The following is a 24,309-nucleotide window of genomic DNA, read 5'->3' as shown; positions in this document are numbered from 1 at the left end:
GCTATGCTCTAACAGAAATATCACTGAAAATAGTACTTAACCATTGATTTATTTGAAATTTTTACACACGTTCTTGATTGTATGTACTATCCTATACCAGTATAAAATTTTACATGACTCTAAAACTTATTTTTTTGTGAATTCTCAAAAAATTCATTAAAACAGCTTGGGTCATAAAATGGCATTATATCAACGTAGTTGAATTAAAATTGATTCAAAGTATATATATCTGAATTAAACTGTTCAGTTCATGAAATGAAGCAAAAAAAGTTGAGATTTCTTTGATTCAATCTTATTCAAAATTGAATTAAATTTTTTTAAAATTTAAAATGTATTTTCAAATAAGATTGAGTCAGTTGTTTCTTTTATACACAGTTTGAATCAATTTTTATTCAACTACATCGATTTCATGGTATTGTATCGTGTGCTCAAGTTGCTTTTAATACATTTATTTGAAAATTTACAAAAAACTTAAATATCAGAGATATCTAAAACTTTATACTGGCTTATAGGATAGCACATACAATCAAGAACATGTGTAAAAAATTTCAAATAAACCAATCGTTAAATAGCACTTTTAATGATATTTCTATTAGAGCATAGTTTTTGACCATGTTCAAATATATGAGACCCTGTTAATCCCATCATTCAATTGTTGTTGAACAGTTTTGAATATGGTAATTTAATTGTTTCCCAAGTTTTAATCCTAATAATATTTTCTGGTTTTCATATCAAAGTACGGATATATGGTGTATTTTCACATTTAATTAGAAAAATAAAATATCACTTACTTTAATCTGGGAAAAATAATCAAATGATTTTTTTTTGTGAAAAAATAGAAAAAGAAATATTTTGATGGCAGAGAGGAAGTGGCGATATAAAGATTATATTATTAGGTGAAACTATAAAACTTCATACTGCACATTTTTTTACATAGTCGGATTCGCTTATAACGAATACGGATATTAAAAATTTTTACATATATATATAATTGTTTTTCTGCGTCCCGTGATTTCGTATTGTTCATCTATGCTATTTTCATTGTTTATAACAAGATTTCTTAACCTATGAGCCGCTACCCAAACTTTGTTGTTTTCGAGATGAGTCATACCAATCCACTTACAGACATGGATTCTTGAATAATGGACGCGACCCAAGCTTGATTCGCAGTGGCTTCCTAGATGAGTAATACAACTATACTAACAGCCAGGAAATCTTGAGCTGTGGGTCATGACCCTAACTTCATTCACAGGACCTTCCGAGATGAGTCATAATCCACGTAGAGATGATATGGGTGACGAACCCCCCCCCCTCCCGTCCCACTTCCGATTTGCATGGGTTTCCGAAATAGGTCGTGCAAATCTACTTACAGACAGGGATTCATGAGCTATGGTCACGCCCTTAGCTTAATTCGCAGCGGCTTTTTAGATGGAGCGTACAACTCTATCAACAGCCAGGAAACCTTTTGTTATATATTGTAAAAATCTTATTTTCCTTCCATTTTTTCAACCTTAATTCATTAAATCTCATTTTGTTTGCAGAAAAACTCATTAGGAAGAAAAGATTACGGTTTTTCATTTCCAAGAATCTAAGCTCCAAAATATGTTTTGTGCACATTCTGAAGCTAAATTCGGATGTTAGTTGTAGTGGTTCCATCGTTGAAAATGAATTTTCAGAACGCCCAAGTGCACGCTACTCATTGATGATTAAATCTGAATTTTTTCCCGATAATTCTGAAATTATTTTTTTCATTTAATTTTTCAATTTTCATTAATTATGAAATAATTTCTTTAAAATTTCTTAATTTTTTCAGGAATTATACTTTTAACAATTTTGAAATAAACTACTCTTGACAATTCCGAAATTAGTCTCAATAATTCTGACCTCTATTATTTCTTTCAGTATCTGCGAATATTTCTTTCAGTAATTCTGTATTTATTTTTTCCATTAATAATAAATTTCCATCAATTATGAAACTGTTTTTTTTTCAATAATTCAAAAATTATTTCTTTCATTAAGGTATTTTTTTTAACATTTCTGTGAATTATATAATTATGTATATCTTTTGAATGCCGAATTTCGCGTCTCGAAATACGTAGCCTATATGAAATCGTAGGCTTGAAAGATTGTTTTGGCTCAGTGTTCCCGAATTTCTATTATTTCTCAAATGCACAGCATTACTATTAAATCTGGAAAGTATCGACCAGTTCTAAACTACAGCAGTACAGATTTCTGTGGACCCCTTATTTGGCCCGCGAGCCGTGGTTTGAAGACCCCTGGCGTACAAAGAATACTTTCGCTGTTTCTCCGACTTCGTTATAAGCGGGCCCGATTTTTTAGATTCAATGAATAAATTAAAATTTCTTTGCGAAAGGGAAGATTGAAAAAAAAAAGTCACAAATATTTTTGGTACTTCTCAGACCATGGGAAAACGCTGCATACTTACAATTTTCTCTATTTCGTTAATAATTTCTTTCACAGTGTTTTTCACTACCTCTTTGTCGACATTGCCTTTGCTATCGACGACTTTCTTTTTATCAGATGATTTATCGACCTTCGGAAAGAAAAAGAAATGAGTTTGTGTACAAATTATTACACCATAACAGTACAGAATTTTTAGGCGCATTTCAACAATTTTTTGATAGAATAACTCTCTGAAAACGGGGGAAATTTATTGTGAGATAGGAAATCTCGTTTTAAAAACAATGAATATGTATGTTACGGTAAATGTGATAAATCTGGTTATTATACAATATTGCCGAGAATTTCGGTAAGTTTGATTAATTTCCCGAAATTTATCACTTTTACCAGAGATTATGCATAGTACCCAAGCGTCGTGATATGATATGCGATAACATGGCAATTCATATATGTATTGTATTATTGTATCGGGGTAAGACTATGTTCATTGCACATGCTAGACTCATTAGGATTTATTCATATTTAGAAAATTAAATACTGATATTATGCACAATACACCAGGTTATTATGCACAATCGTAGATGAAGACGATAAATTTCAAGTAATAATTAAATTTACTAACGACACCTGTTTATTACGCAAAATCGCCGGTGAAAGGGGTGATTTTTCACTATCTATCAAATTTACTAACGACACTTGGTTATTATGCGCATGTAAAAGTGATACAACTATAAAACTTACCAAGACGATTCGTAAGCATGCATAATTATCATACAGAATAACCTATTTATCACATTTACCGTAACACATGTAATTCTGGATTTCTTTTTTCAGAAACGTCTATTCAGCTTCGGACTTTTCTAAATCACTTTGAATAAGTGTTACTTATATTTATTTTCCTGATGATAAGGATTCATTGATAATTTGTGAATTAATTTCTTTACCACAATAATTTTCAATACTGACCTTCCTAAATATGATTCGAACCACCTTTGAAATAGTTTTGTCGTCTTTCACGTCGTAAGGCTTCAGTTCATCCTGAAAAATAATAATTGCGCAAGAAAAAAAGAAAAATCGCAGTTCATAAATAAAGTATTTAACACAATGACACATCCAATACTGCATTTTCACTTGAACAATAACTGAAAAACACTTTAAATTAAACTTCATTGGTATCGTAATATAGGTCGTTCCTGAAGTTGTGAACAACTTTTTGTAGGCCCGCAAAAAATTTATCTCTCGCCATGTGTTTTTTTTCTTATAAAAGTAAAAGATTTACTGAAAGATAGCGAAGTTTAAAGGAAAAGAGCGTTTTCCGTTAGTTTTAGCTGTTTGTTTCCAACTAACGTGGAGGTGTGTTTGGTTTTTATGTATGTTTCAAACTTTATCATTTGAAAAGTGACTTAGCATCGGTTCCTAAGTCTGAAGACTCTTCGTTATCTCATATAACATCTCCATCTGCGGTTTTTGTCAGTTTTTTCTTTTCTTTTTCTCTATCCCATTTCTCTATTTTTTAGCATTGTTGTTATTCTTTTCTACCTTTGTTAAGGAAAGAAGATGAGAGAGTGAATCTCTGCTTTCCTCTTGCATATGTTTGCTTCCGGTAACTATCACTTTCCATAAGAGACGTACTCTATGCCTTCGACGTATTTTTTTCTCTCAAACAGGGAATGGCCCTCTGGCATAAAGCCCTGTATAACTGAAGAAGAAGAAGGCATTTTTTTTTCTGTTCTTTCAGAACTTTTCTCTAATTTTTTAATTAAAATATCTCAGCGAATATCTCACTTTGAAACATGGAATTTCTTCTGTTGGCCTCGGGAAACACAGGAAAACAACTTCCTTATTGAGAGTTAGAGGACAAGGGAACACTACAAAAATTCAGATTTCTTATTTTGTGACACGCTCGCAAAACTGTTACAGGGTTATCCACATTCACACTTACAGTACACCCTGTATAACCATTAAGTAAAAATTTCGTGAAGTCAAGAATATGAGATCAACCTGTTTACGTAAACAGTTTGACGGTTTTCCAAGGTTCAAAGTCCAAGAACTTCAGTCTGAAAGACGATGAAAAGAAAATAATCGAGCTGATTGATAATATCATACAGCGAAAGTTGAAGAAAATTCGTTGTGTTGAATTCTCACATTTCTTTTGCCATCCAAAACCTCATCCATGATACAGGCTGGTTTCATCACACAGATAATACTGATCAGGAATCGAACCATCCAATTTTTGTTTACCTGTCTAGAAATTATTCATTCGGAAGATATCGGCGGATTTCGATACCATTTAGCATAGAGATATTGCCGTGTTGCTATCAATCAAGATCGGGGCTTCCTTATATTTTTCAAGTAATGGCATTGGGAATACGTTTAGCTCGTTTCGGCATTTATGTGTCTACTCTATGGTTCTTTTTTCTATCGCCAAACCCGGGAAATTACAAAAGAAAAACATTTTCAAGTATCCGATGAAGAATTAATAGTTGGAAAAAAATGAATTATACTCTCCGCGGAATGAAATTACTGAAACTTTTCCACTAAAAAACTTACAAAAACACCCTCATATATCTCAAAACGACCCGATAATTGCTTTTAGGAGACGATTTTCATGTATGCCAACAATGAGAGCGAAATTTATTGGGGTTTTTTTTTTTTTTTTTTTGGCTCATAGCGATATCATGAGTGTCATCTTTCTTCGTGATGGTCAATGTTCATAAAGTATAAAATAGAACGCACACAGAGGAAACATTTTAATACTTACTTTGACCTAGTGAAAGAGGAAAAAGTGTGATCGATATTATATTGGATGCACGATAGAAAAAAAAAATGATACATACAATGGAACTTCGGTTAATGAGCGTTTTTCCAGCAGAGCCCAGGTTTTTGACTGCCTGCCCATATTTGTTCAGGGAGAGCGGCGGGCCACGTTCTGGTTAGGAGAAAGAGGTTAACGAGCTTAATTCGTTCCATCAACGTGCGCGTTATCCGAATCCCTGGTGTATCGAATCAAACTTTGCCGATAGGAAATAATGGAAACACGGATAATTCGTTCCACAATTGCGCTTGCTTTCTTTTTAGCATCTCTCGGACATGGAACATTGCATTTTTATTGGACAAATTCATTGTTCAATTTACTACAGCAGTATTTGATTGGTTCTTTTCCACAAAATTTTGCAGATTCCCACGTTCTACACAACTCTCCAATCTCATTTAAAAAGTTTGGCACTTCTTCTTCACTTGTCTCTTCCTCAGACGAGATACCGTCCATAAACTCTTGCTGTTGTGTGCAAAGAAGATCCATCAGTTTATCTACGGTCAACTCCAATTCTGAAGTGTCATCCTCATGCACCTCCAGTCCCATAGTCTTCCTGAAGGAACGCAATCACTTCGACAAATGCCCTCTCCTGTTCGTAAGCGTGGCCCTCAGAGACACCTTCAATAATGCAATCAACCCACAGTTTTCTCCAAGCAGAATTAAATAAATTCAAGCGCACATACGCATGGTTATAATGCTACATCTAGTTTCGTATTGTGGGCAGTTACACTCGCACGTGTACTTGTTTTTCGAGTGAGGCACGCTGAGTGGAGACTAGGGGAGAAATTTATATACAATTCCACAGCACGTGAGTGGATGAAAGCGAAAAACCATAAGCTCAGTTTTTATGACGTGAAAATAAATCAACAAAGCGCAAAATTTTTCGAGTCATCGCTCGTCAGCCGAGTAAAATTCGCTTAAAATTTTTTGCTCGTTAACCGAAGTTCCACTGTATTACTGTTTCGAAGAAAATCTTGAAAGTCCACGAAATTTGAATAAAAAGTAATTCAAGTTCGCGTAGATAAGCAGTTGTTTTAGAAGCAATTTAATTAGCATATATCTCTACACTTCTTCGATAAAGTTAACCTTCCGTGATATTAAGGATTTTTTAAAGTAAAATCAGAACTCGTGAAATAAATTTTGGTGCAAATAAATTCTATGAGAATTTTATTTATGAATTTTCGAAAAAACTTCTTCTACTCTATCTTGCGCATAATAGTTAATGCATGGTAACAAAAAAAAACTTACAATTTTCTTTATCTCATCGATATTCTTCTCAGTTACTTGGTCTTCTTCAATTACATCAGTGAGATCAGATTCGTCCTGCAATAAACAGGAAAAAAATTCATACACAATTGTAAGCAAAATCCTTATTATCCGTAATCCCCCCCCCCCAAAAAAAAAAAAACTCATACTTACGTCCATCCAATTTCCCTTTACTGTATGTTTCGTAACTACTTTTTCTCCAGATGACGTATAAATAGTCGTCGTCACGGTTCTGGTACGCTGTTGAAAAAAGAAAATAAACAGCAATCATGACTACAAGCTGGATATATATTATGGTTAATATGATAAAACGGTTATTACCCATAAAACTTGTCTGTTAGTATGCATAATCACGAATCGTCTTGGTAAGTTTGATTCATTAATTAGGCCTAACGGTATTCGTTGAAACGGGATTCGACTGTATTCTAGATTCTCGTACGCAACTAGGAAAGGTATACAACACTTATTCGATAAAGTTGACGTAAATTTGCATGAAAATATTCATGTAATTATACATTTTAAGTCAGATCTAATTTTTTGAAACAAAGTAGAAATGTAATTTAACATTTTACCACGCATTCAATCTACTTCATGCAAATTTTTACCACCGATATGCTAAAGAAGGACCTCTTAGAAGATGAAAATGCAAATTGCAACCGTACCCTTAATTTGGGCTTTTCAACTTGAGCATTTCATGAACTGCGCTCGTAAATTTCTGGGGTGTTCCAATTTTTTTGAAGAGTGCATACAACCGGCAACAGTGATAAATTTAAGGAGATTCATCAAACTTACTAAAATGGTTGGCGATTATGCATAATAAACGAGTTTATCGCATTTACCGCGTGTAACAAATACAATATACATGAATACCGTACATACAAAATGATTCCAGGGGACGTTTAATACATGGTAAAAAGATGTAAATTATGATGAAAGATAAATTTAAATCAAGAATAGGAGAGATGTGATGTTTTCTCCCGTGAGCGTCAAGATTAGGAATGAACGATATGGTTCGTAATTATAGTTCACATCAGCTAGTTCCCATCAGCAGAACATTATGCTATATCTTAGCATCGTTTAATTGTGCTATGCAGTATGGTAAAAATATATTAAGAAAATAAAAAAAACTTACAGTGGTTCTTTTGTTTCCCGGTTGTTTCTTAGTGCCTTTTGGGTCTTCATCATCGGGTTGATCTGGTTTTTCGTTCTATTTGGAGGAAAAGAGAGATTATTTTCATAATTTCATGTTGCTGCAAAGATCTTTCAATAAATAATAATTGGTTGTTTCACCAAAACTATTTTTCGAGATTGAGAAAGAGCAAAAGCATCGCAATGACTCACTTTGAAGCAACGAAACGAAAGTACCTTAATTAAAAAAATTCTGAAATTTGATTTAAACCCTTCAACCCCCCCCCCCCTCCGCAACTCATAAATATAAATAAGACTATGGGAACCTCAAGCCTCTTCGGATATTCGAAGATATTACCTTTTTTCTCGCGAGCAAAGGAAAAATTTTGTTCTCTTCCGATTGTACTTTTGAAAGAAGTAGATGTTGCTCATATGAAATCAGAGGTTGTTGCGGCTTCGGCCTGCCAGCGAACCATTTTTTTTCTGCGCTTGCAAGATAACTAAAGACAAATTGGGGTGAGTACGTGTCATAGACACGGCCGCAAGTTTTGACGTGAATATGTTCTCAAGAGCGTTTGTGTGTAGGTACTGACATAATGGAACCTGTATCATTGAATTTGTCCCTGGAATAGCTAATAGACGATACCGATTACGTCTATGTATGTCAATACTTCTTGAGGTTATAGGTATATACATGAGTGTTTAAATTATTTCGTCATGTAACTTTTTGCGAATGCACCCAGTATCGCCAGATGATTTAACCCTCAGCGTTCTCCCATCATCCAGGGATGAACTAGATTTCCTCCCCCCCCCCCCAATTTTTTTTAACATAAGTTCTTAAAATGACGTATAGATGTCGTACGCATATATATTCTAGTAGTTTTTTTATTATTTCCTCTATTTTCTAACAGGTTAACTTGTACTATATAGAGCGATTGTACATTGTTGAGTAGTGGTAGAGTGCCAGCCTGCCCTCAATCACCATTTTGTTGGTGATTTTGGATTCGCGCGCGAACCCAGATTCTCTGTTTGTATCACACCTTTCTTTTCTTCTATTGTATTACACAATTAAACCTGTACGAAACGAAACGTCAAAAGACTGAAATGATATTCCCTTGTGGACAGCTTCCCATTTTATGGAGGTGCACAGATAAACACATACATACATAAAAGCATTAATCCAGGAAGGGACTATATTTTCGTTCCGTAGAAGACAGGTTTCCGTCTTTTAGGTAGGTTTAACTGCACAGTGATACTTCTGCCAACGAACGCCTCGGCTTACGAAGTTTTCAGCTACCGAAACGAATAATTCGTTAGATAATTATTGTTTTCGTTAGCCGAGGTATCACTGTATTTGAAACGAATGAGTTTGTGTTGTCATCTATCTTTCACATAAGACAACTGGAAAAAAAAAGGAAATTTTTTTACACATCCAGTTTTGACAGCAGTTTTTCTCTGACTATTCTCACAGAGTAAGGGTAAAAAGATGACAAGTCAAAAAAATGACAAGAACACATTTATACGCCATCTGTACGTCCTTTCAAAAGCGTCGATATTGAGTGCAATCGTCAAAAGTGTTATATTCGACATGTCAAAGCAGTAACTACGATGAATGAGAAATTTTGAACTTAGAATAAAAGGTTCATATATAACATCAACATATCTTTAACATTATACGAATTTTTTTTAAGTATACGTGTCTAAAATAACTCACGGGGTCATCACCATCTTTACCAGTGGTATCACCATCTTCATTTGTGACTGTTACTGTACGTATATTCTGCTTTTGACGATTCTGTAAGCGATATTTCAAAGATCGAATCAAAATGAAATGTATCTCAAATGAAAGAGATTAAATGTTACTAACAAGAAAAGGGTCGCAAAGTAGTGTCTACAAAAAGTTTGAAAAAATTACTTATTAATTCTATTCATTTGAATACACACAAAAATATAAAAAATCCAGCGGAATTTTTATAGGGCACTCAAAAGAAATATCAATAGCAATATTTTGAAAGCCAATAGAGGCCAAGAATGAATTTAAAAAAATCCCGCAACCCTAAAACGCTAGTGGTGTTATTCAAGCATTACATGATCAAGTACAGCACTAACAAAGAAAGAGAGAGAAAAAAAGAACTAGTTTCTCTTGACAGAGAAGCTGAAGGAAAAAAAGGAAAAGAAAGTAGAAAGAAGTTTTTATAGAAATTGCCACGAAGTGAGAGAGGCGATGAGTAGCCAAGCGTTTATATTTCTTAATAATTTTTTGCCGCTATTTTTTTTTTTTTTTTGGTTTTGTTCTTATGCGTTTAAATTCATAATATTTCTGCCGCTATTTTTTTTTTTTTTTTTGGTTTTGTTCTTATGCGTTTAAATTCATAATATTTCTGCCGCTATTTTTTTTTTTTTTTTTGGTTTTGTTCTTATGCGTTTCTGGATAAATGAATGTACTTGAAATTTTCATATTTTTTTTTATGACAACACTTTGAGACCCCTCTCATTGTAAGTATAAAGGTATAAAGCAACTAATTAGTAATTTATGATACTATTTGATGCTGAGAAGATTTTGCATGAATGTTATTCATGCAAAATGAAGAAATTATCGATGATATGGTCTTAAGATTATTAGTCTGAGACTGGCGAAATAGTATTTTCGATAATAATCAAGTTCATCAGTACGATTTGATTAACTTGATTTTGGTAATTGCGGTATACCATTTCACGTTGAAATTGTTCAAAAAATATTCTATTGCATTTTATTGTATTTTCACCACAGAGATAAGACAAATAGAGAGCGTGCTTGCTCTTTCATCAAACTAAATTCACTGAATGACGCCTCATAGAATTGTACAGAATATACAAAATAAATCGGAAACATGAGATTGCCTGTATAATTCGAGTGCCATTTTGAAGAGATTAATTTTAAAATATTATGTGCTTCAATTTTGGCTCAAATGAAATTAGTTTTTGCCGTTAAAAATATCAGCAATATTTTAGAAGCGTTGTATATGGTAATTATACAAATAATTCGATAAATTTTCCAATACTTACTTCCAACTGTAAAATGGCGTAAATTTCTATTTAATTGTTCTTAGTTGTAAAAAGAGCAAACACTTACACGCAATTACAACACTCAAGAATTTATAAACAAAATATTAATTACTATTACATGAAAACACTAATGTAATGCAAATATGTGATAAAATACAAATATCTGACCCCGAAAACGGAAACAATACTGCTATGATATTATAGTCCACGCCGCTTAATGTGATCGAATTGGGATTGGGGTTACTGATATCAATAACCGAATGATAAAAATATCAGAAATATCCCGTTTACAAGAACTGGTGCCCATACATCCCGTTTTGTTGAACGGGACGTATGATAAACGGGTATTTGTAAAAATGGACACTATCTTTCCTTCCCAAATAATTGGTTGCAAAATTTTCAAATCATTCCATTTTTATTCTATTCTAAAACGGTTTTTTTTTCTTTTCTTTGAGCAAAATATTTTTTATTCAGCCATTGTAAGGCTGACAGTTACAATGGAACTGTCTAATTTATATCACGAATTATGAGATTTTTTAATGCACACAATAAGTTTCATAGATCTCTTGGGAAAATAAGTCGGAAAAAGAATTCTTTCTTTTTGAATTAATCTTCGCATCAGCCAGATATTAAAAACCCTTCGTGCTTGGCATTTTGGCTACAAGATATAGAAGATAGGTGGCGGTTCCAGTGGAATACGAAACACGCATCCTTCTCACAACATAAATGCCTTAGGGACGCGCATATACACAGAACGCACTTTCCGGCATTTGCCAATTTGAAATTCTGCAGAGGAATGTGTACGGAGTGCATGTGTTAACAGCAGTAACTTCTGCCTCGGAAATACGGTACAAATTAAAAGTGTGCATAGCTTTATAGTGCACCGATAATATCAACACCATAACTACCCAACAAACCAAACTTGAAAAAGACATCGCCAGTGTGGTTTTAGTGTACAGTGCTACAGAAGGATATCAAAAGTATGAATATGTCTAGTAAATATTTATCTACGGTAATGTGATAAATGTTTTATTATGCATAGTTACTAATCGCTTTGGCAAGTGAGAAAGTGAAATTCTATCTAAATCAGGAGAAATTTTTTCTACTTACATAATCTGGATTTTTCTTGACAAAATCATCAGCATCTTTAGTAATTTTTGACGGTTTCGGTTTTCCTTTGTCATCGAACAATTCCTTTGGATCATCTGATGTCTAATTGAATTTAAAAAAAGAAATATCTTATCATAATGAATCGTTAAAAATGATCTCAGAATTCATGTGGGAAGTGAGAGACTAACGAAATGAATTTGAATTTCGAATACAATAATTTGCATAATGCATTGCTAACTCATGACAGTGTCTGCTCCTCTTTTTCGATTCGACAATACCTCAGATTGATGGTCTCTCAAATTATTTTTAGTAACATCTCTAGTTTAGAATTGATAATTTCAATTATGCGTTTTTAACGTTTGCATATTAGTCAGGAGACTTTATTACGAATACTGTAAGTACATATAGTCGAGTATATAAAATTTGTTTATTTGATTGTTACTTGATACTCACTATTATCTGGAAAAAATAATGCAATTAAAATCCAATTAGATAGGTAAACATAAAAATTTGCGTATTATACGTTTTAAAATGTAAAATATGTTCATTGGAGAGATAATCTATTATCACACAGAGAGACAATTGGAGAATATATTTTGTTTTTCACCAATATTGAGGATTTTGAATCAATACCGAAAACTTTGACCATTTTTCCATTCGTTAAAATTTATTTAATACTATTACAAATCATTAAACTCATACGTTGGAATTAGTAGAGTATATTATAATTGTATACGCACGTATTTTCACTAAAATCGGACATATAATTAGGATTTTTGCAAACTTTTTATGTCCAAATCATCTCGATCTGTGTTCTCTCAAATTTTTCTTTGTTAAAAGAAATTAACAACTTTACAAAAATTTGATTTTAACTTCAAATCGATACGACACCAAACGAGAAATGTAACATTATAAGTTTCGGTCGCACTTAAACGTAAAAAATAACTTTCAAACGATCATTATTATCATTATTTAGCACTTACGTATTTGATAATAGTTTCAATAGTCTCGTCGTCTTCGTCCAAGTGTTGTTTATTTAGAGCATCCTTAAAATTGGATCGATATAATTAGAAAAATTCATTCAAAACAAAAGAACTTTCCTTTTAAAATGCATTCTATTATTACTCGAAATAATTAGAGAATTAGCGAATACACTTCTAATCAAGACGTTTTACTGCATTGCAGTGATTCTAAGAGCGGAGTATGACACTTTTTTTAGAATTTCATAGATATTTCGGTAAAAATATATCGATAGAAGCCATATGACAGTGATGCCTTAATACATAGTCGTTGGACTTCCAAAAGCAACTATAATACTTCAAAATCGGATATTGCGTGCAACGAGATAGTAAACTTTTGAATGGTTGTTGAAATTTCCGTGGTCCACATTATAACCGCTACAATCGGCTAATCCAATAATCCAATCTCGGCTCCTGTTTCCAAGAATATTTTTTTCCGATGTTGCAAAGCTGATTAACACCTTCCCCAACAATGAGAATAATAGTTATATGAAACAGCAACGAAGAGAAAAATCCGATAAATCTCTCTATAACGATATTTTTTTGAAATATTATTTGGAATTGTCTATAGCCCAATGTAAAACTCCTCTCGATACAACGATATCCTTTATTACGATAAAAATGCATCCCTATAACGGTATTTTTCCACGAGTTATACTGTACGAATATTCTTATCCTATCCTGAAGGAAAGGATGAAATACCGTCTTTCTCTTTCTATCATCAAACTTTGAACGAACGCTGTCTCCGCCCACTGGCAGTTGATCTGACAGAGGGATGATTAGGGAGGGATGGAAAACATTAGGCAAAGACCGCCGTACGGAACTAGCTGAGCTCGGCATAGCCGAACGAGATAACTCGGAATTGCCGAAATATAAGGCATTTCAAGTGAGGGGAGATCGTCATTGACATTGTAATGGTTAAAATATTTTCATTCATAATACTCTCATACAAAGTTGTGGATACTTGTTATACAAAATGAATACCTTTAGAATGATTAACTGTTTGTTGTAAATGCACGTCATTGCCAATTTATGTCCGATTTATAAACCAATATGCAAAAATTATACATAGAAATTTTTGAATCGCAACTCACCTTAACCTATAAAAAATGTAAATAAAAGAACAAACGTAAAGAAAAAACCCAAATAATTTCAAATTTCAGACTTTATGCATACAACGAAATCATCACATGATTTTTTTCTTTTGAATTCAATACAAATATCGATCATCACCATTTTATTTATGTGTTGTTAGAATGCCAGAAAAATTTTGAAATAAATCATTAAAAATCTGTTTCAGTTATTGTGATAGACTCGCTAATCCGGCACATATCAGACCAGAGTATGCCGGATTACTAGAAATAAAATGAAAATGCCCATCCAAATACAGTGAAACCTTGCTACAACTCGATATAATGAGAAATCCTTCAGCAACAATAGTTTTTCAAATCTTGTTTGAAATTGCCTATAGGCCATTGTTAAACTCATCTCAAAATACAACTATATCCTTTACTACTCTCCTCCATAACAATATTTTTAGGCGATTTTTGAAAAATCACCACAACGATATTTTTTAATATTTTTCTCAAATTCGTTTTTGAATTTCATTTCAACTTCGTCACTTGTGTTCGTTCTTCTGAAGCCGTCTAATAGCATCGTTATTTTGCAATAAAAGGTCACCGAAAACACTCAGGAAAGTACTGCTATCACTTTTTTCTGTGCAAAACACAATGCGATTAACAACTTCAGGGGGTAATGCGTCTAACTGATTTTCTTTTGAGAAACCAATCAATTACAATTTTTCGCGGCGAATAAATGCATAAAAGCTCAATTTCTGGTGGTACCAACAACGCCGATTTAGAAAAAATGCCAACAGCCGCATGAATATGATGGCACGTGATGATAATGACGCTTCTCAATACAACGATAATCCAACCCTCTAAAACGATATTTTTCTTTGCTCGCAGATTATCGTTATATCGAAGTTTCACTGTAATATAAACTTCTGCGCTCAAACATACAGTGACATGTTTTTTTCTTCTATGCTTCGTCGAAGAATACACGCCTAAAAACACGCAATAACTGGATGGGAAGGATTACAGCACTGCCGGATTATCTCCAGAGATTCTACTGTGTTTTTATTAATCTTTAATGAATGGAGCAATTTAGGATCTTAGAAACGGAGAGAATGGCTTTTTTTGTTACTTACGGGCTTTTTGATATCGTCAACGACTGTGTCTGTAGCTTCTTGTGGTTGTTTGGGATTGACGATACCTTCTTTTTCATCGACTAATGGTTCAGATCCAGGAGTCTTTTTGTTTTTTTCCTGCAAAACATTTACAAAATAAATTCGGTATTTATCCAAGATGGTGAGAATGCTGCTCATTTAGGTGTATTGCATGCACAAAATATGTCTGTTACGGTAAATATGATAAATCTGTTTCATAAATTGACAATTGACAATTTTATTTGTTACCGTTGGCATCAATGATTGGCGATTTCCCATTATTTCTTCTAGGAAATATGGTCAGTCTATTTATAAACGCATATTTCTAGCATTTACGGCATATCTTAAGTTTTTTTTAGGACATAAATGCATCTTTTATGGAACATATTCTGTCGGCTTTTAAATAAAAATAAACATTCTAGCCCTATCCATCACATTTTTCTGTTATTATGCGTAATCGTCGTTTCATATTCATAAATATGATAAATTGGTCCAATTTCCGCAATCAGATTTATTATTTAGATCATAGTACCCCAAACTTTTTGTTCCATGTTCTTCATAATTTTTCCCCTCTCATCGCCTCGAACTCAAGTGAACTCATAGGATCCTGTTATACCCATAGCTTCTATCGCCCCCCCCCCACTCCCGGACTATTCCATCATCCACCAGGTAGTGATATTGCGCACTTTGGGAAACACTGATTTTGATGACTGCACTTGCTGGCCAGCCTAGTGTCAGCCAATGAACTCTGATTTGATGAATTTTTTTGAACATCCCAGAAATGACTGTGATTCGACTAATTCCGAAATCAGACATCGATATAATGAACTTCTATCAAATTTTAGGATTGTACCCTGATATTACGTATATCAAATTGTGATTACGTATAATTTAGTTAACATTTATCAAATTCTCCAACCACACTTGGGTATTCTGCATAATCCCCGGTAAAAATTATATTTTTTTAGTGGTTATCAAATTCAGCAACGACGCTTGGGTGTTATGCATAATCACCGGTAAAAGTAATATTTTTCTATTATTTATCAAATTTACCAACGACACTTGGGTATTATGAATAATCATCGGTAAAAGTGAGACATTTATCAAGCTTACCATTACGATTGGCGATTATACATAGTTACCGATTTATCACATTAACCGTAATATATCGATAGCGATGACCTCTTTCGTGCTTATTATCCAGAGAGTTTTTTTAAAATAAATTACGTCAGAACATAATGTTTAAGCAAAAATATTGAATCCATCAAAAATACCAGTGCGATAAAATCTCGGCAAGATTATAAATGCAATAGCCATTCTGAGCCGACTACAATGCGTAGTAAAATCGCTTTTGAAATGATCACATAATACTAAATATTTCTATTTAAATGATTCGTTTCTCGGAAATTTTATTGTTAAACTAGACTTTTTGAATAAAATTGCACAGGAATACCTTGAAATTCAAAATTTTTTTCAAAGCATTGATACGGCTGTTTTTCACAATTACGAAATAAATAAAACTACTTCTTAAGACATGTTTATGTTCACAAATACACCATAAAATGGTAGTACAGTTCACGCCACTTAATATGATCACGTCGGGACTGGTGTTTCTGATAATAATAACCAATTGATAACTATATTCGAAAAAGTCGATTTGGTATAATGATTATTTATGTGATTAGAATTTACATTTTCTTCCATTAAAAGTTTGTATCAGTTTTTAATTTTCTCATGATTATTACGCCAGTATCGGAAGCCATTTGCCTCTTTCGTAATGTTATTCTATTTTGTAACTGTTATTTAATAAAATAAATTGAAAATTCAAAATCCCTTTTGCAAGTATGATGGACATACATCATATTAGTGTGTTTGGTCGAACGGGACGTATGGTAAACGAGTATTGGTAAAACGGGAGCACACTGTTTTTCCTTTCCCACATGGAAAGGAATTGGTGGAAAAATGTTCAATCACTCCATTTTTTCCCATAAAACGGGACTTCTTTCTTTTCCTTTAAGATAAAATCATGCAATTTTGATATTCAGCCATTGTGAGGCATTAGAATGGAACAGTATAATTTATACAAGGTTTACAGAAGACTGGATGTTGTGAAGATATTTGTTATTTGAGATGTTAATTTTTTTTAAGGAAGGAAAAAACTCATCTCTGCCTCCGGGTTCGACTCCCGGTAGAGGCAGAGATGAGTTTTTTCCTTCCTTAAAAAAAAATTAACATCTCAAATAACAAATATCTTCACAACATCCAGTCTTCTGTAAACCTTGTATTAACAAGTGGAGAGCGACATTCATGTCACAAGTATAATTTATATCATGAAGTACGATATTTTTTTAATGTACACACAATACGTTTTATTGATTCCTTATGAAAGTATCCTGTGGAAAAGTAAAATTTGTATCTGGTCAACAGAAATAAACTGATCAAGAACTTAAAGAAAGGACTTTTTCTCCGTTATACATTTGCACGCAGAATAAAAGCACCTCCATGGGCGCGTAGATCACAACGAATAATACGGACCGATAATGGCATTTAAGTACAAAAATGTTTGTCGACCGGGGAAGGGGACGCGGGAGAACACTTTCTGGCCTCCCACAGTCTTGATGATAACACAGAGTAAGAATAATATCTTTATATCTTTAGTCAATGGATGATAACGACAATGTGAAGGAAAAGGTTTGTTAAACCTTAGCTCCAGAATATGCGCAAAAAAAAAACTTTCGACGGAAAAAAAGTTGATAACATAATCCGAAGTCCCGAAATCAAAAAACGAATTTTTCCCTCATGTTATAATATTGGTACGTTCTGTTCTTTACAAAGGTGATACCAATATCCGAATGATAACATTATCTGTGATTCTAATAAGTTGCGTCAATTGTATTTGGAGAAATTCTTTGATTTGAAAGTAACTCAATAATATCGTGGGGGGAAAATGTTTGATACTTACTATAACCTAAAAAACATTAGACAGATTCTTCATTTAATATATATTTAAACAACAATAATCAAATCAAATTAATCAATTTTATTTCGTTCATGAAGTTCATCGCCGTTCATTAACGAACGGCCCATTCAAACATTGAACATGGCTTATGATTTTGAAGAACCGTTAGTTAGAATAGTTTTGCTACTCACTTTTCTCAGAATAATTCGAATGATTTTGTGAAGAGCGTCATCCGAAACTTCAGTTATTTTGTGGATTTTCAACTCATCCTAAACAAAGTAATAATGATAATAATAATCAAAAACTATTATACGCTGACATTTGTTCATTTAGTAAAAAAAAAATATCTGGATTTCTCTGATAATTGATTTTTTGTTCAAAGAGTTGACGGGGAAAAAAAAAACTGTTAAACGGTGATTCAAGATTCTATTGATTTTTAAGGTTTTGATTTTAATTATGTTGTTATATTATTGTTACTTGATTAATTTAATTGGCATTTTTTGATTTAAGCCTTTATCTTCCGACGTTACGTTAAATTATCCGGTTAGGTAATATATGTCCTAAATGAATTTTTTTCTTTAATTAGAACTAAAATGACCTACCAAGTGATTTGCATAATAATTTTTTATGATAATCATTATATTTGTATTTGAAATTTTAATTTATCATTTTCTTCTTATTTTAGTTTTCATAATGTGGCGGTAAATGGGTTAAAAATGATCTGATACTTATTCAAAAGTACTAGATGTTTTACTTCTCTTCACGAAAAAAAGAACAATATTGAACTCATACAACATGCAATATACAGGATGGATCAGTGTTATCCGAAAATATAATTTTGAAGAGTAATTTCACCTCCTCTCCAGAATTATTCGGGGTTTTTCCGTAAAAAGAGGGGTATTTTGTATTTATCAGTGAAAACTCCTCAACAAAATTTGGGGGAAAAATTGAATTTCGATTTGTTTATTATGCATCTAGACGTGTATTGACAAACACTGGGATGGATAAGATCGACCGCTCAATACTTGCACACGTGATTCCTTGTAAAAATATGAAAGAATCTTTTCACTTTTGTTTGATTTGACCAATAATTATGTAGTTATGTAACGCATTAAAAATTGATGATGTCACTTTTGAATCCTGCCAAATTCACCGAATCTGCACCGAAAGTATAACTTGGAGTTTTCAAGCTGATAGCAATGCTAGAACCCTGAGAGCAATCAAGAAAGCTAAAGCCGTGCAAACAAGTTTCTTTTCCTCTTACCCCTTTTCCTCAAAAAACTTAATTTAACAGTGAGGGTGGGGGGAAACTCAATTTTTGCAAAAAAGTGTTGATTTTGGGAACAAAAATTTTTCCAATATATTTCGTTTGCCTAACGCTTCACAAATCTGGGGATAAATTTCCAATATAGTAGGGTGAAGGTAACACGTAATAACAAGGTTAACATCATTCTACACGAAGAGGGAAAAACGCCAAGCGTGAAAGAAAACAACTGAACTTGGCTTATAACGGGGCTGAATATTTAGTTCATTTCAGTTAACGGCAACCAGCTGTATGGGGATTTTTTTTCCGTTGGGTGTTTGATGCGCTACTGACCGTTAGCAAAATGACAAGTTACGAAATTTTCAAAACGTTATAACTCGCTTAATATTCGTCCGATCCTAGAATGGAAAACAATTTTCGATACTAGCTTTTCACAAGGAATCACGTGTGTAATTATTGGGCGGTCGATAGTATCCATCATATTATGCAATGAATAAAAAATAATAATTTGATTACTTACTCTCACCTGCATTATGAAATAGAGTAAAATAATTTATTTTACGCTCGTAATATTATTTATGTCATAATGATGATATCATTCAAAAATGAGCCATAAATATGACAATTTCTTATGTATGTTGCGGTAAATGTGATAAATCCGGTTGTTATGCCGAGCATTTTGGTAAGTTTGATATATTTACCAAATTTTAACACATTTACCGGCGATTATGGGTAGTACCCAAGTGTCGTTGGTAAATTTTTATCGATTTCCCTAAATTAATCACTTTTACCTGCTGTTATGCATAATACTCAAGCGTCCCGCCGTTGTTAAACATGATAAATCGTACTGGATGACAAACAATACGTGATAATTCACACATGTATTGTATAATTATGTCGGGGTACGATCGCGAAATCTGTTACCATTATATCTGGGTACGATCGTAAAATGTATCATTATTTCGGGATCCCGACTATATTCATCAAACACATACTAGACTCATTCGGAATGTTTTTCATATTCATCAAATTCACCAATTACACTTGGGTATTATGCATAATTACAAATAAAGGCGATGAATTTCAACTATTTATCAAATTTACCTATAACAGGCTGATATGCATAATTTCCGGTAAAAGTGATGTTTTGAGTATTTATAAAATTTGCCAGTGGCACTTGGTAATTATACATAATCGCCGATAAAAGTTTTAATGTTTTTAGCATTTATCAAATGTGTCAACGACGACTGTGTCCTATGCATATATTTGTTAAAAGTAATAATTTTATCAAACTTATCAAAACGATTGATAATTTTGCATAATAACCGATTTATCACATTTATCGTAGCATATGCATTTATATATATATTTTTGTGCATGCGTATTCGTATTAGTATTTTGTTCATGTATATTTGTGTTTATATTTTATGCGTGCATCTTTGCACTTTCTGTATGGTATTATTTTATTTATGTGAATAAAGCCCCGACCCCAACTATTACGCTATTTAGTGGTAAGACAATGTTAGGTTCGATTTTCAAAGTCGAAGGTCAAGAGGACTTGGCATCTCAGATGTCTACTGAGGTACAATTCATACAGCAAAGGGGTCTTTACTATAAATTAAGAGCATTACTAAGAATTAATATATTACTGCAAACTTTTTGACTCATCCTAATGATTGATTCGAAACATCTAATACACCACAGCCGCTGTGGTGGTCGAGTGGTTATAGTGCCGGACTCGTGATGCGAGGATCCGGGTTCGAACCCCACAGTGGTGGTCGGCTGAAGTTGGTTTTCTGTGGTTCCCAACTTCAAGGCGCAAATGCGAGCCGATCTCCCCGTTAAAAAGTCTCGCCACAGAGAGCAACAGTCCTACAACGGTAAATCATTCAACCATAACACTTCACTCATAGTTAGTAAAACTGGGGGCAGATGACAGCATTACACAGAAACAAACTTTACGTCAGGTTGCACTACACGTACACGCACATTCCCGCATGTACCGATTCGTTGGGGGGTTCCGCGGGGGGGGGGGGTGCATGTGTGGTGTAGCAGTAGTAGGTAGGGGCTCGGGGATCCATGATGTTCTTAAGTCAGCCACCTCGTTGGGCAATTTGCCTGTTGTGGCGTTGTATTTGTATTTGTATTTGTATTTTAATCCAACACTGTATTGTACAGCAAAAGGATGAATTCACATCTACAGACCAGGCCTTTAACCTAAACATGACTGTCTGCGCCTGCGCAGCCACGATACGATACAAAAGATATGAACACGGTCATTGGTTTTGTGTTAAAGAATATTTGACGTCGTGTCTGACACGACACGGTGAGTGTCTGTAGATGTGTGTGAATCCACCCTTAATCATTAAATAATCCCTGTGCCATAAAAGCCCAAAAACGTCAATACCACAAAATGATACTCACATCTTCCTGAATATCATCGACGAAATCATCGGTACCAGAAGTCACTGCTGATTTATCAACTTTTCCAGACTTATCGATTATATCGTTAGACTTTTTGACAACCTGAAAATTTTGTTTAAAGTATTATAAATGTGTAAATTAAACGATCATTATGATAGACCAAAATATAAATCAATTTTTTTACGAATACTCACATGGAAAATCGATACTTACCAATATCTGAATGGAAAACGACAAAAATTTACGGTAAAATTTTCGATGAAAAAAAAAATTATATCATTGATACAAGAATCATTGAAAACAATCTCCAACAAATAATTAATAATCTCATTGCAGCTTCAAAAAAATAATAAATCTGAAAGCTTGAAGAGCAATCTATTTTTACATGAAAATGGGATTTATTTTGCAAATATATAGAGTATTTGGTACTCAGTGTGTACATTAATAATTAAATTTTTAGACCTTCCATATATAAATATGTAGCAATCTACACTCATATCCATAAATTAAGGATGATTCAGAATCACACGGAAATCGAAATCTAAAGTAAAAATTTCACCTGTAGAATTATCACACACATCTGCAAGAATGATATGCAAATTACAGGAAGCCACCAGATGATGCCGATAGTACGTCACAATGACGAGAGTGTAAGACGGGGGTATATAAGGAATGGTGGCAAAGAAGTAAAATTGTTCACAAGAGTTCTGTAAGGCGCTCAGTGCCATAAGCGAATAGTTATGACACAGAGGACGCAGCATGTGGATGATTTTTTACGTGGTAGAATTATCGGCCGCCTGGAATGTGGGCGTACTCAGATGGAAGTATCCGAGGAACTTGGAATTGCCCAAAGTGTCATCTCTAGGCTTTGGCAACGATTCCAAGATAACGGAAATGTCAGTAGACGTTATAGTACAGGTCGCCCCCGAGTTACAACGGCGATTGAAGACCGGTATTTGGCAATAACTGCCAAAAGAAGCAGACGGAATTATACTGGGTTCCAGAACAGATCTGCATATTTAAACCGGAACCATGAAAACCCAAATTTATCGGGACATCATTCTGGAACAACGTGTACGTTTGTTTAGGGGTGCCATAGGCGCAGAATTTGTGTTTATGGATGACAACGCCCGTCCTCACCGAGCAAACATCGTAAACGAATGCCTTGAATCTGAGGATATAACCCGCATGGAATGGCCAGCATTCTCACCTCACTTGAATTCGATAGAGCATGTGTGGGACATGCTTGGCCGACGAGTTGCAGCCCGTTAACCTCCTACATGTGTACCGGAACTTCGGAGAGCATTGCTTGCTGAGTGGAGTGATCTTCCCCAAGATCAGATCGATAATTTGATACTCAGCATGCCTAGGCGTTGTACGGACTGTATTTCATCGCATGGGAGACATACAATGTATTAACCATCATACCAACCATGTAATAGTAAGTTTTTGTAAAGGAGATATTTTTTACAATTGCTCCAGGGAGCAGAAATCGTAGTTTTTATGAATGGTATCATACATACAGCATCGTTTTTGTTCTTTATCTTTTGTTTAATAAATGGGCTTTATGAATAAGTGACGTTTGTTTTGTTTCTGAACCTTTATTTGCCGGAGCTGGCATTATCCTTAATTTGTGGACATGAGTGTATATTTGAATGCCGAATACCTATTGAAATCTCGCAGATACTTACGAATTTGACGATAGTTTTAATGATGTCATCGTCGTCGTCAATGTTGAATGTCTTGATCACTTCCTATTGATAAATAAGATAGTTTTAAAGAGAAGTACAATTTTCTCTTATGCATAAGAAACGCGAAATTAGCAAAATTCATTCAGAATGTATAAAAATACTTGAAAACAAAATAAATTAAAATAATATCTGATTTTGGATATTTGCTTTTCGAAGTACGTAAATTTTGAGAGAAAAATGATTTGGTTTACGAAAAACAAATTGTTTTCAATATCATAAAAAAGGAGTTTCACTTTTATTTAGTGAATCGTTTTAACCCCCTTAGCGGCATTGACGAAATATCTCGCCTCATTTAAAGCTTTCTATTTCAGCATTGGTGAACGCAGATATTTTGTAAAGTTGATTTTTAAATGATAAACTTTTTCCTACACTTCTTCGTTTACACCATCTGAATATCGAAAGAAAGCCTACTTCATCGAAAAAGATATGACATTTTAAAGGGGCTTTAGTGATTTCTGCTGTGCCGCTTAAAGTATTAAATGTCGTGATTAGCTAAAATATTTGAGATAATCAATTAAAACTCATTGGATATTGTAATCCTTGATGTTTAGAAGCTTTAGTAGCCAATTTTAACACGAGCCGATCATTAGCCAATACATTATATACGCCAAAATTGACAGATTTTTATATTAGTAATAACTTTGTTCATGGTAACATAAATGCCAATCATGCCTTTAATGTTCAGAAACTTGAAATGATGCGCACATTCATTTTGTTGATCATAAAAGTAAAAAAAATATTGTTTGGTATCTTTCATGTGTATTTGTAAGTGGCTTTCGGCTGTATTATTAGACAATTAATGTAGTATTATTTAATAAATTTATTGCATAAATGAATTTATATTATTAAACAAATAAATAGAAAAAATATAAACAACGAG

At 33.5% G+C, this 24,309-nt stretch overlaps 1 protein-coding gene across 1 annotated transcript; it reads right to left on the bottom strand.

Annotated features, from left to right (window-relative positions):
* Window positions 1-1,105: 1,105 nt before the first annotated feature.
* Window positions 1,106-24,078, bottom strand: LOC149077605 (uncharacterized). The gene is made up of 13 exons (XM_089242380.1): window positions 24,070-24,078; window positions 23,370-23,432; window positions 21,679-21,780; window positions 15,014-15,130; window positions 13,899-13,904; window positions 11,786-11,887; window positions 9,345-9,425; window positions 7,635-7,709; window positions 6,656-6,742; window positions 6,485-6,559; window positions 3,388-3,459; window positions 2,447-2,554; window positions 1,106-1,177 (listed from the first exon to the last, which is right to left on the bottom strand). Exons 1-13 carry the CDS (start codon window positions 24,076-24,078, stop codon window positions 1,106-1,108), a joined length of 969 nt encoding a protein of 322 aa, XP_089098506.1.
* Between the last annotated feature and the right edge of the window lie 231 nt (window positions 24,079-24,309).

Source organism: Pholcus phalangioides, unplaced genomic scaffold, assembly GCF_987345545.1.
Source record: "Pholcus phalangioides strain wild (caught in Gottingen) unplaced genomic scaffold, Ppha-v1.0 ptg000015l_1, whole genome shotgun sequence".
In the NCBI taxonomy this organism is placed as follows: Eukaryota; Metazoa; Arthropoda; class Arachnida; order Araneae; family Pholcidae; genus Pholcus; species Pholcus phalangioides.
The sequence above is the reverse complement of the archived record's forward strand: the minus strand, read 5'-3'. Positions and strand labels throughout refer to the sequence as shown.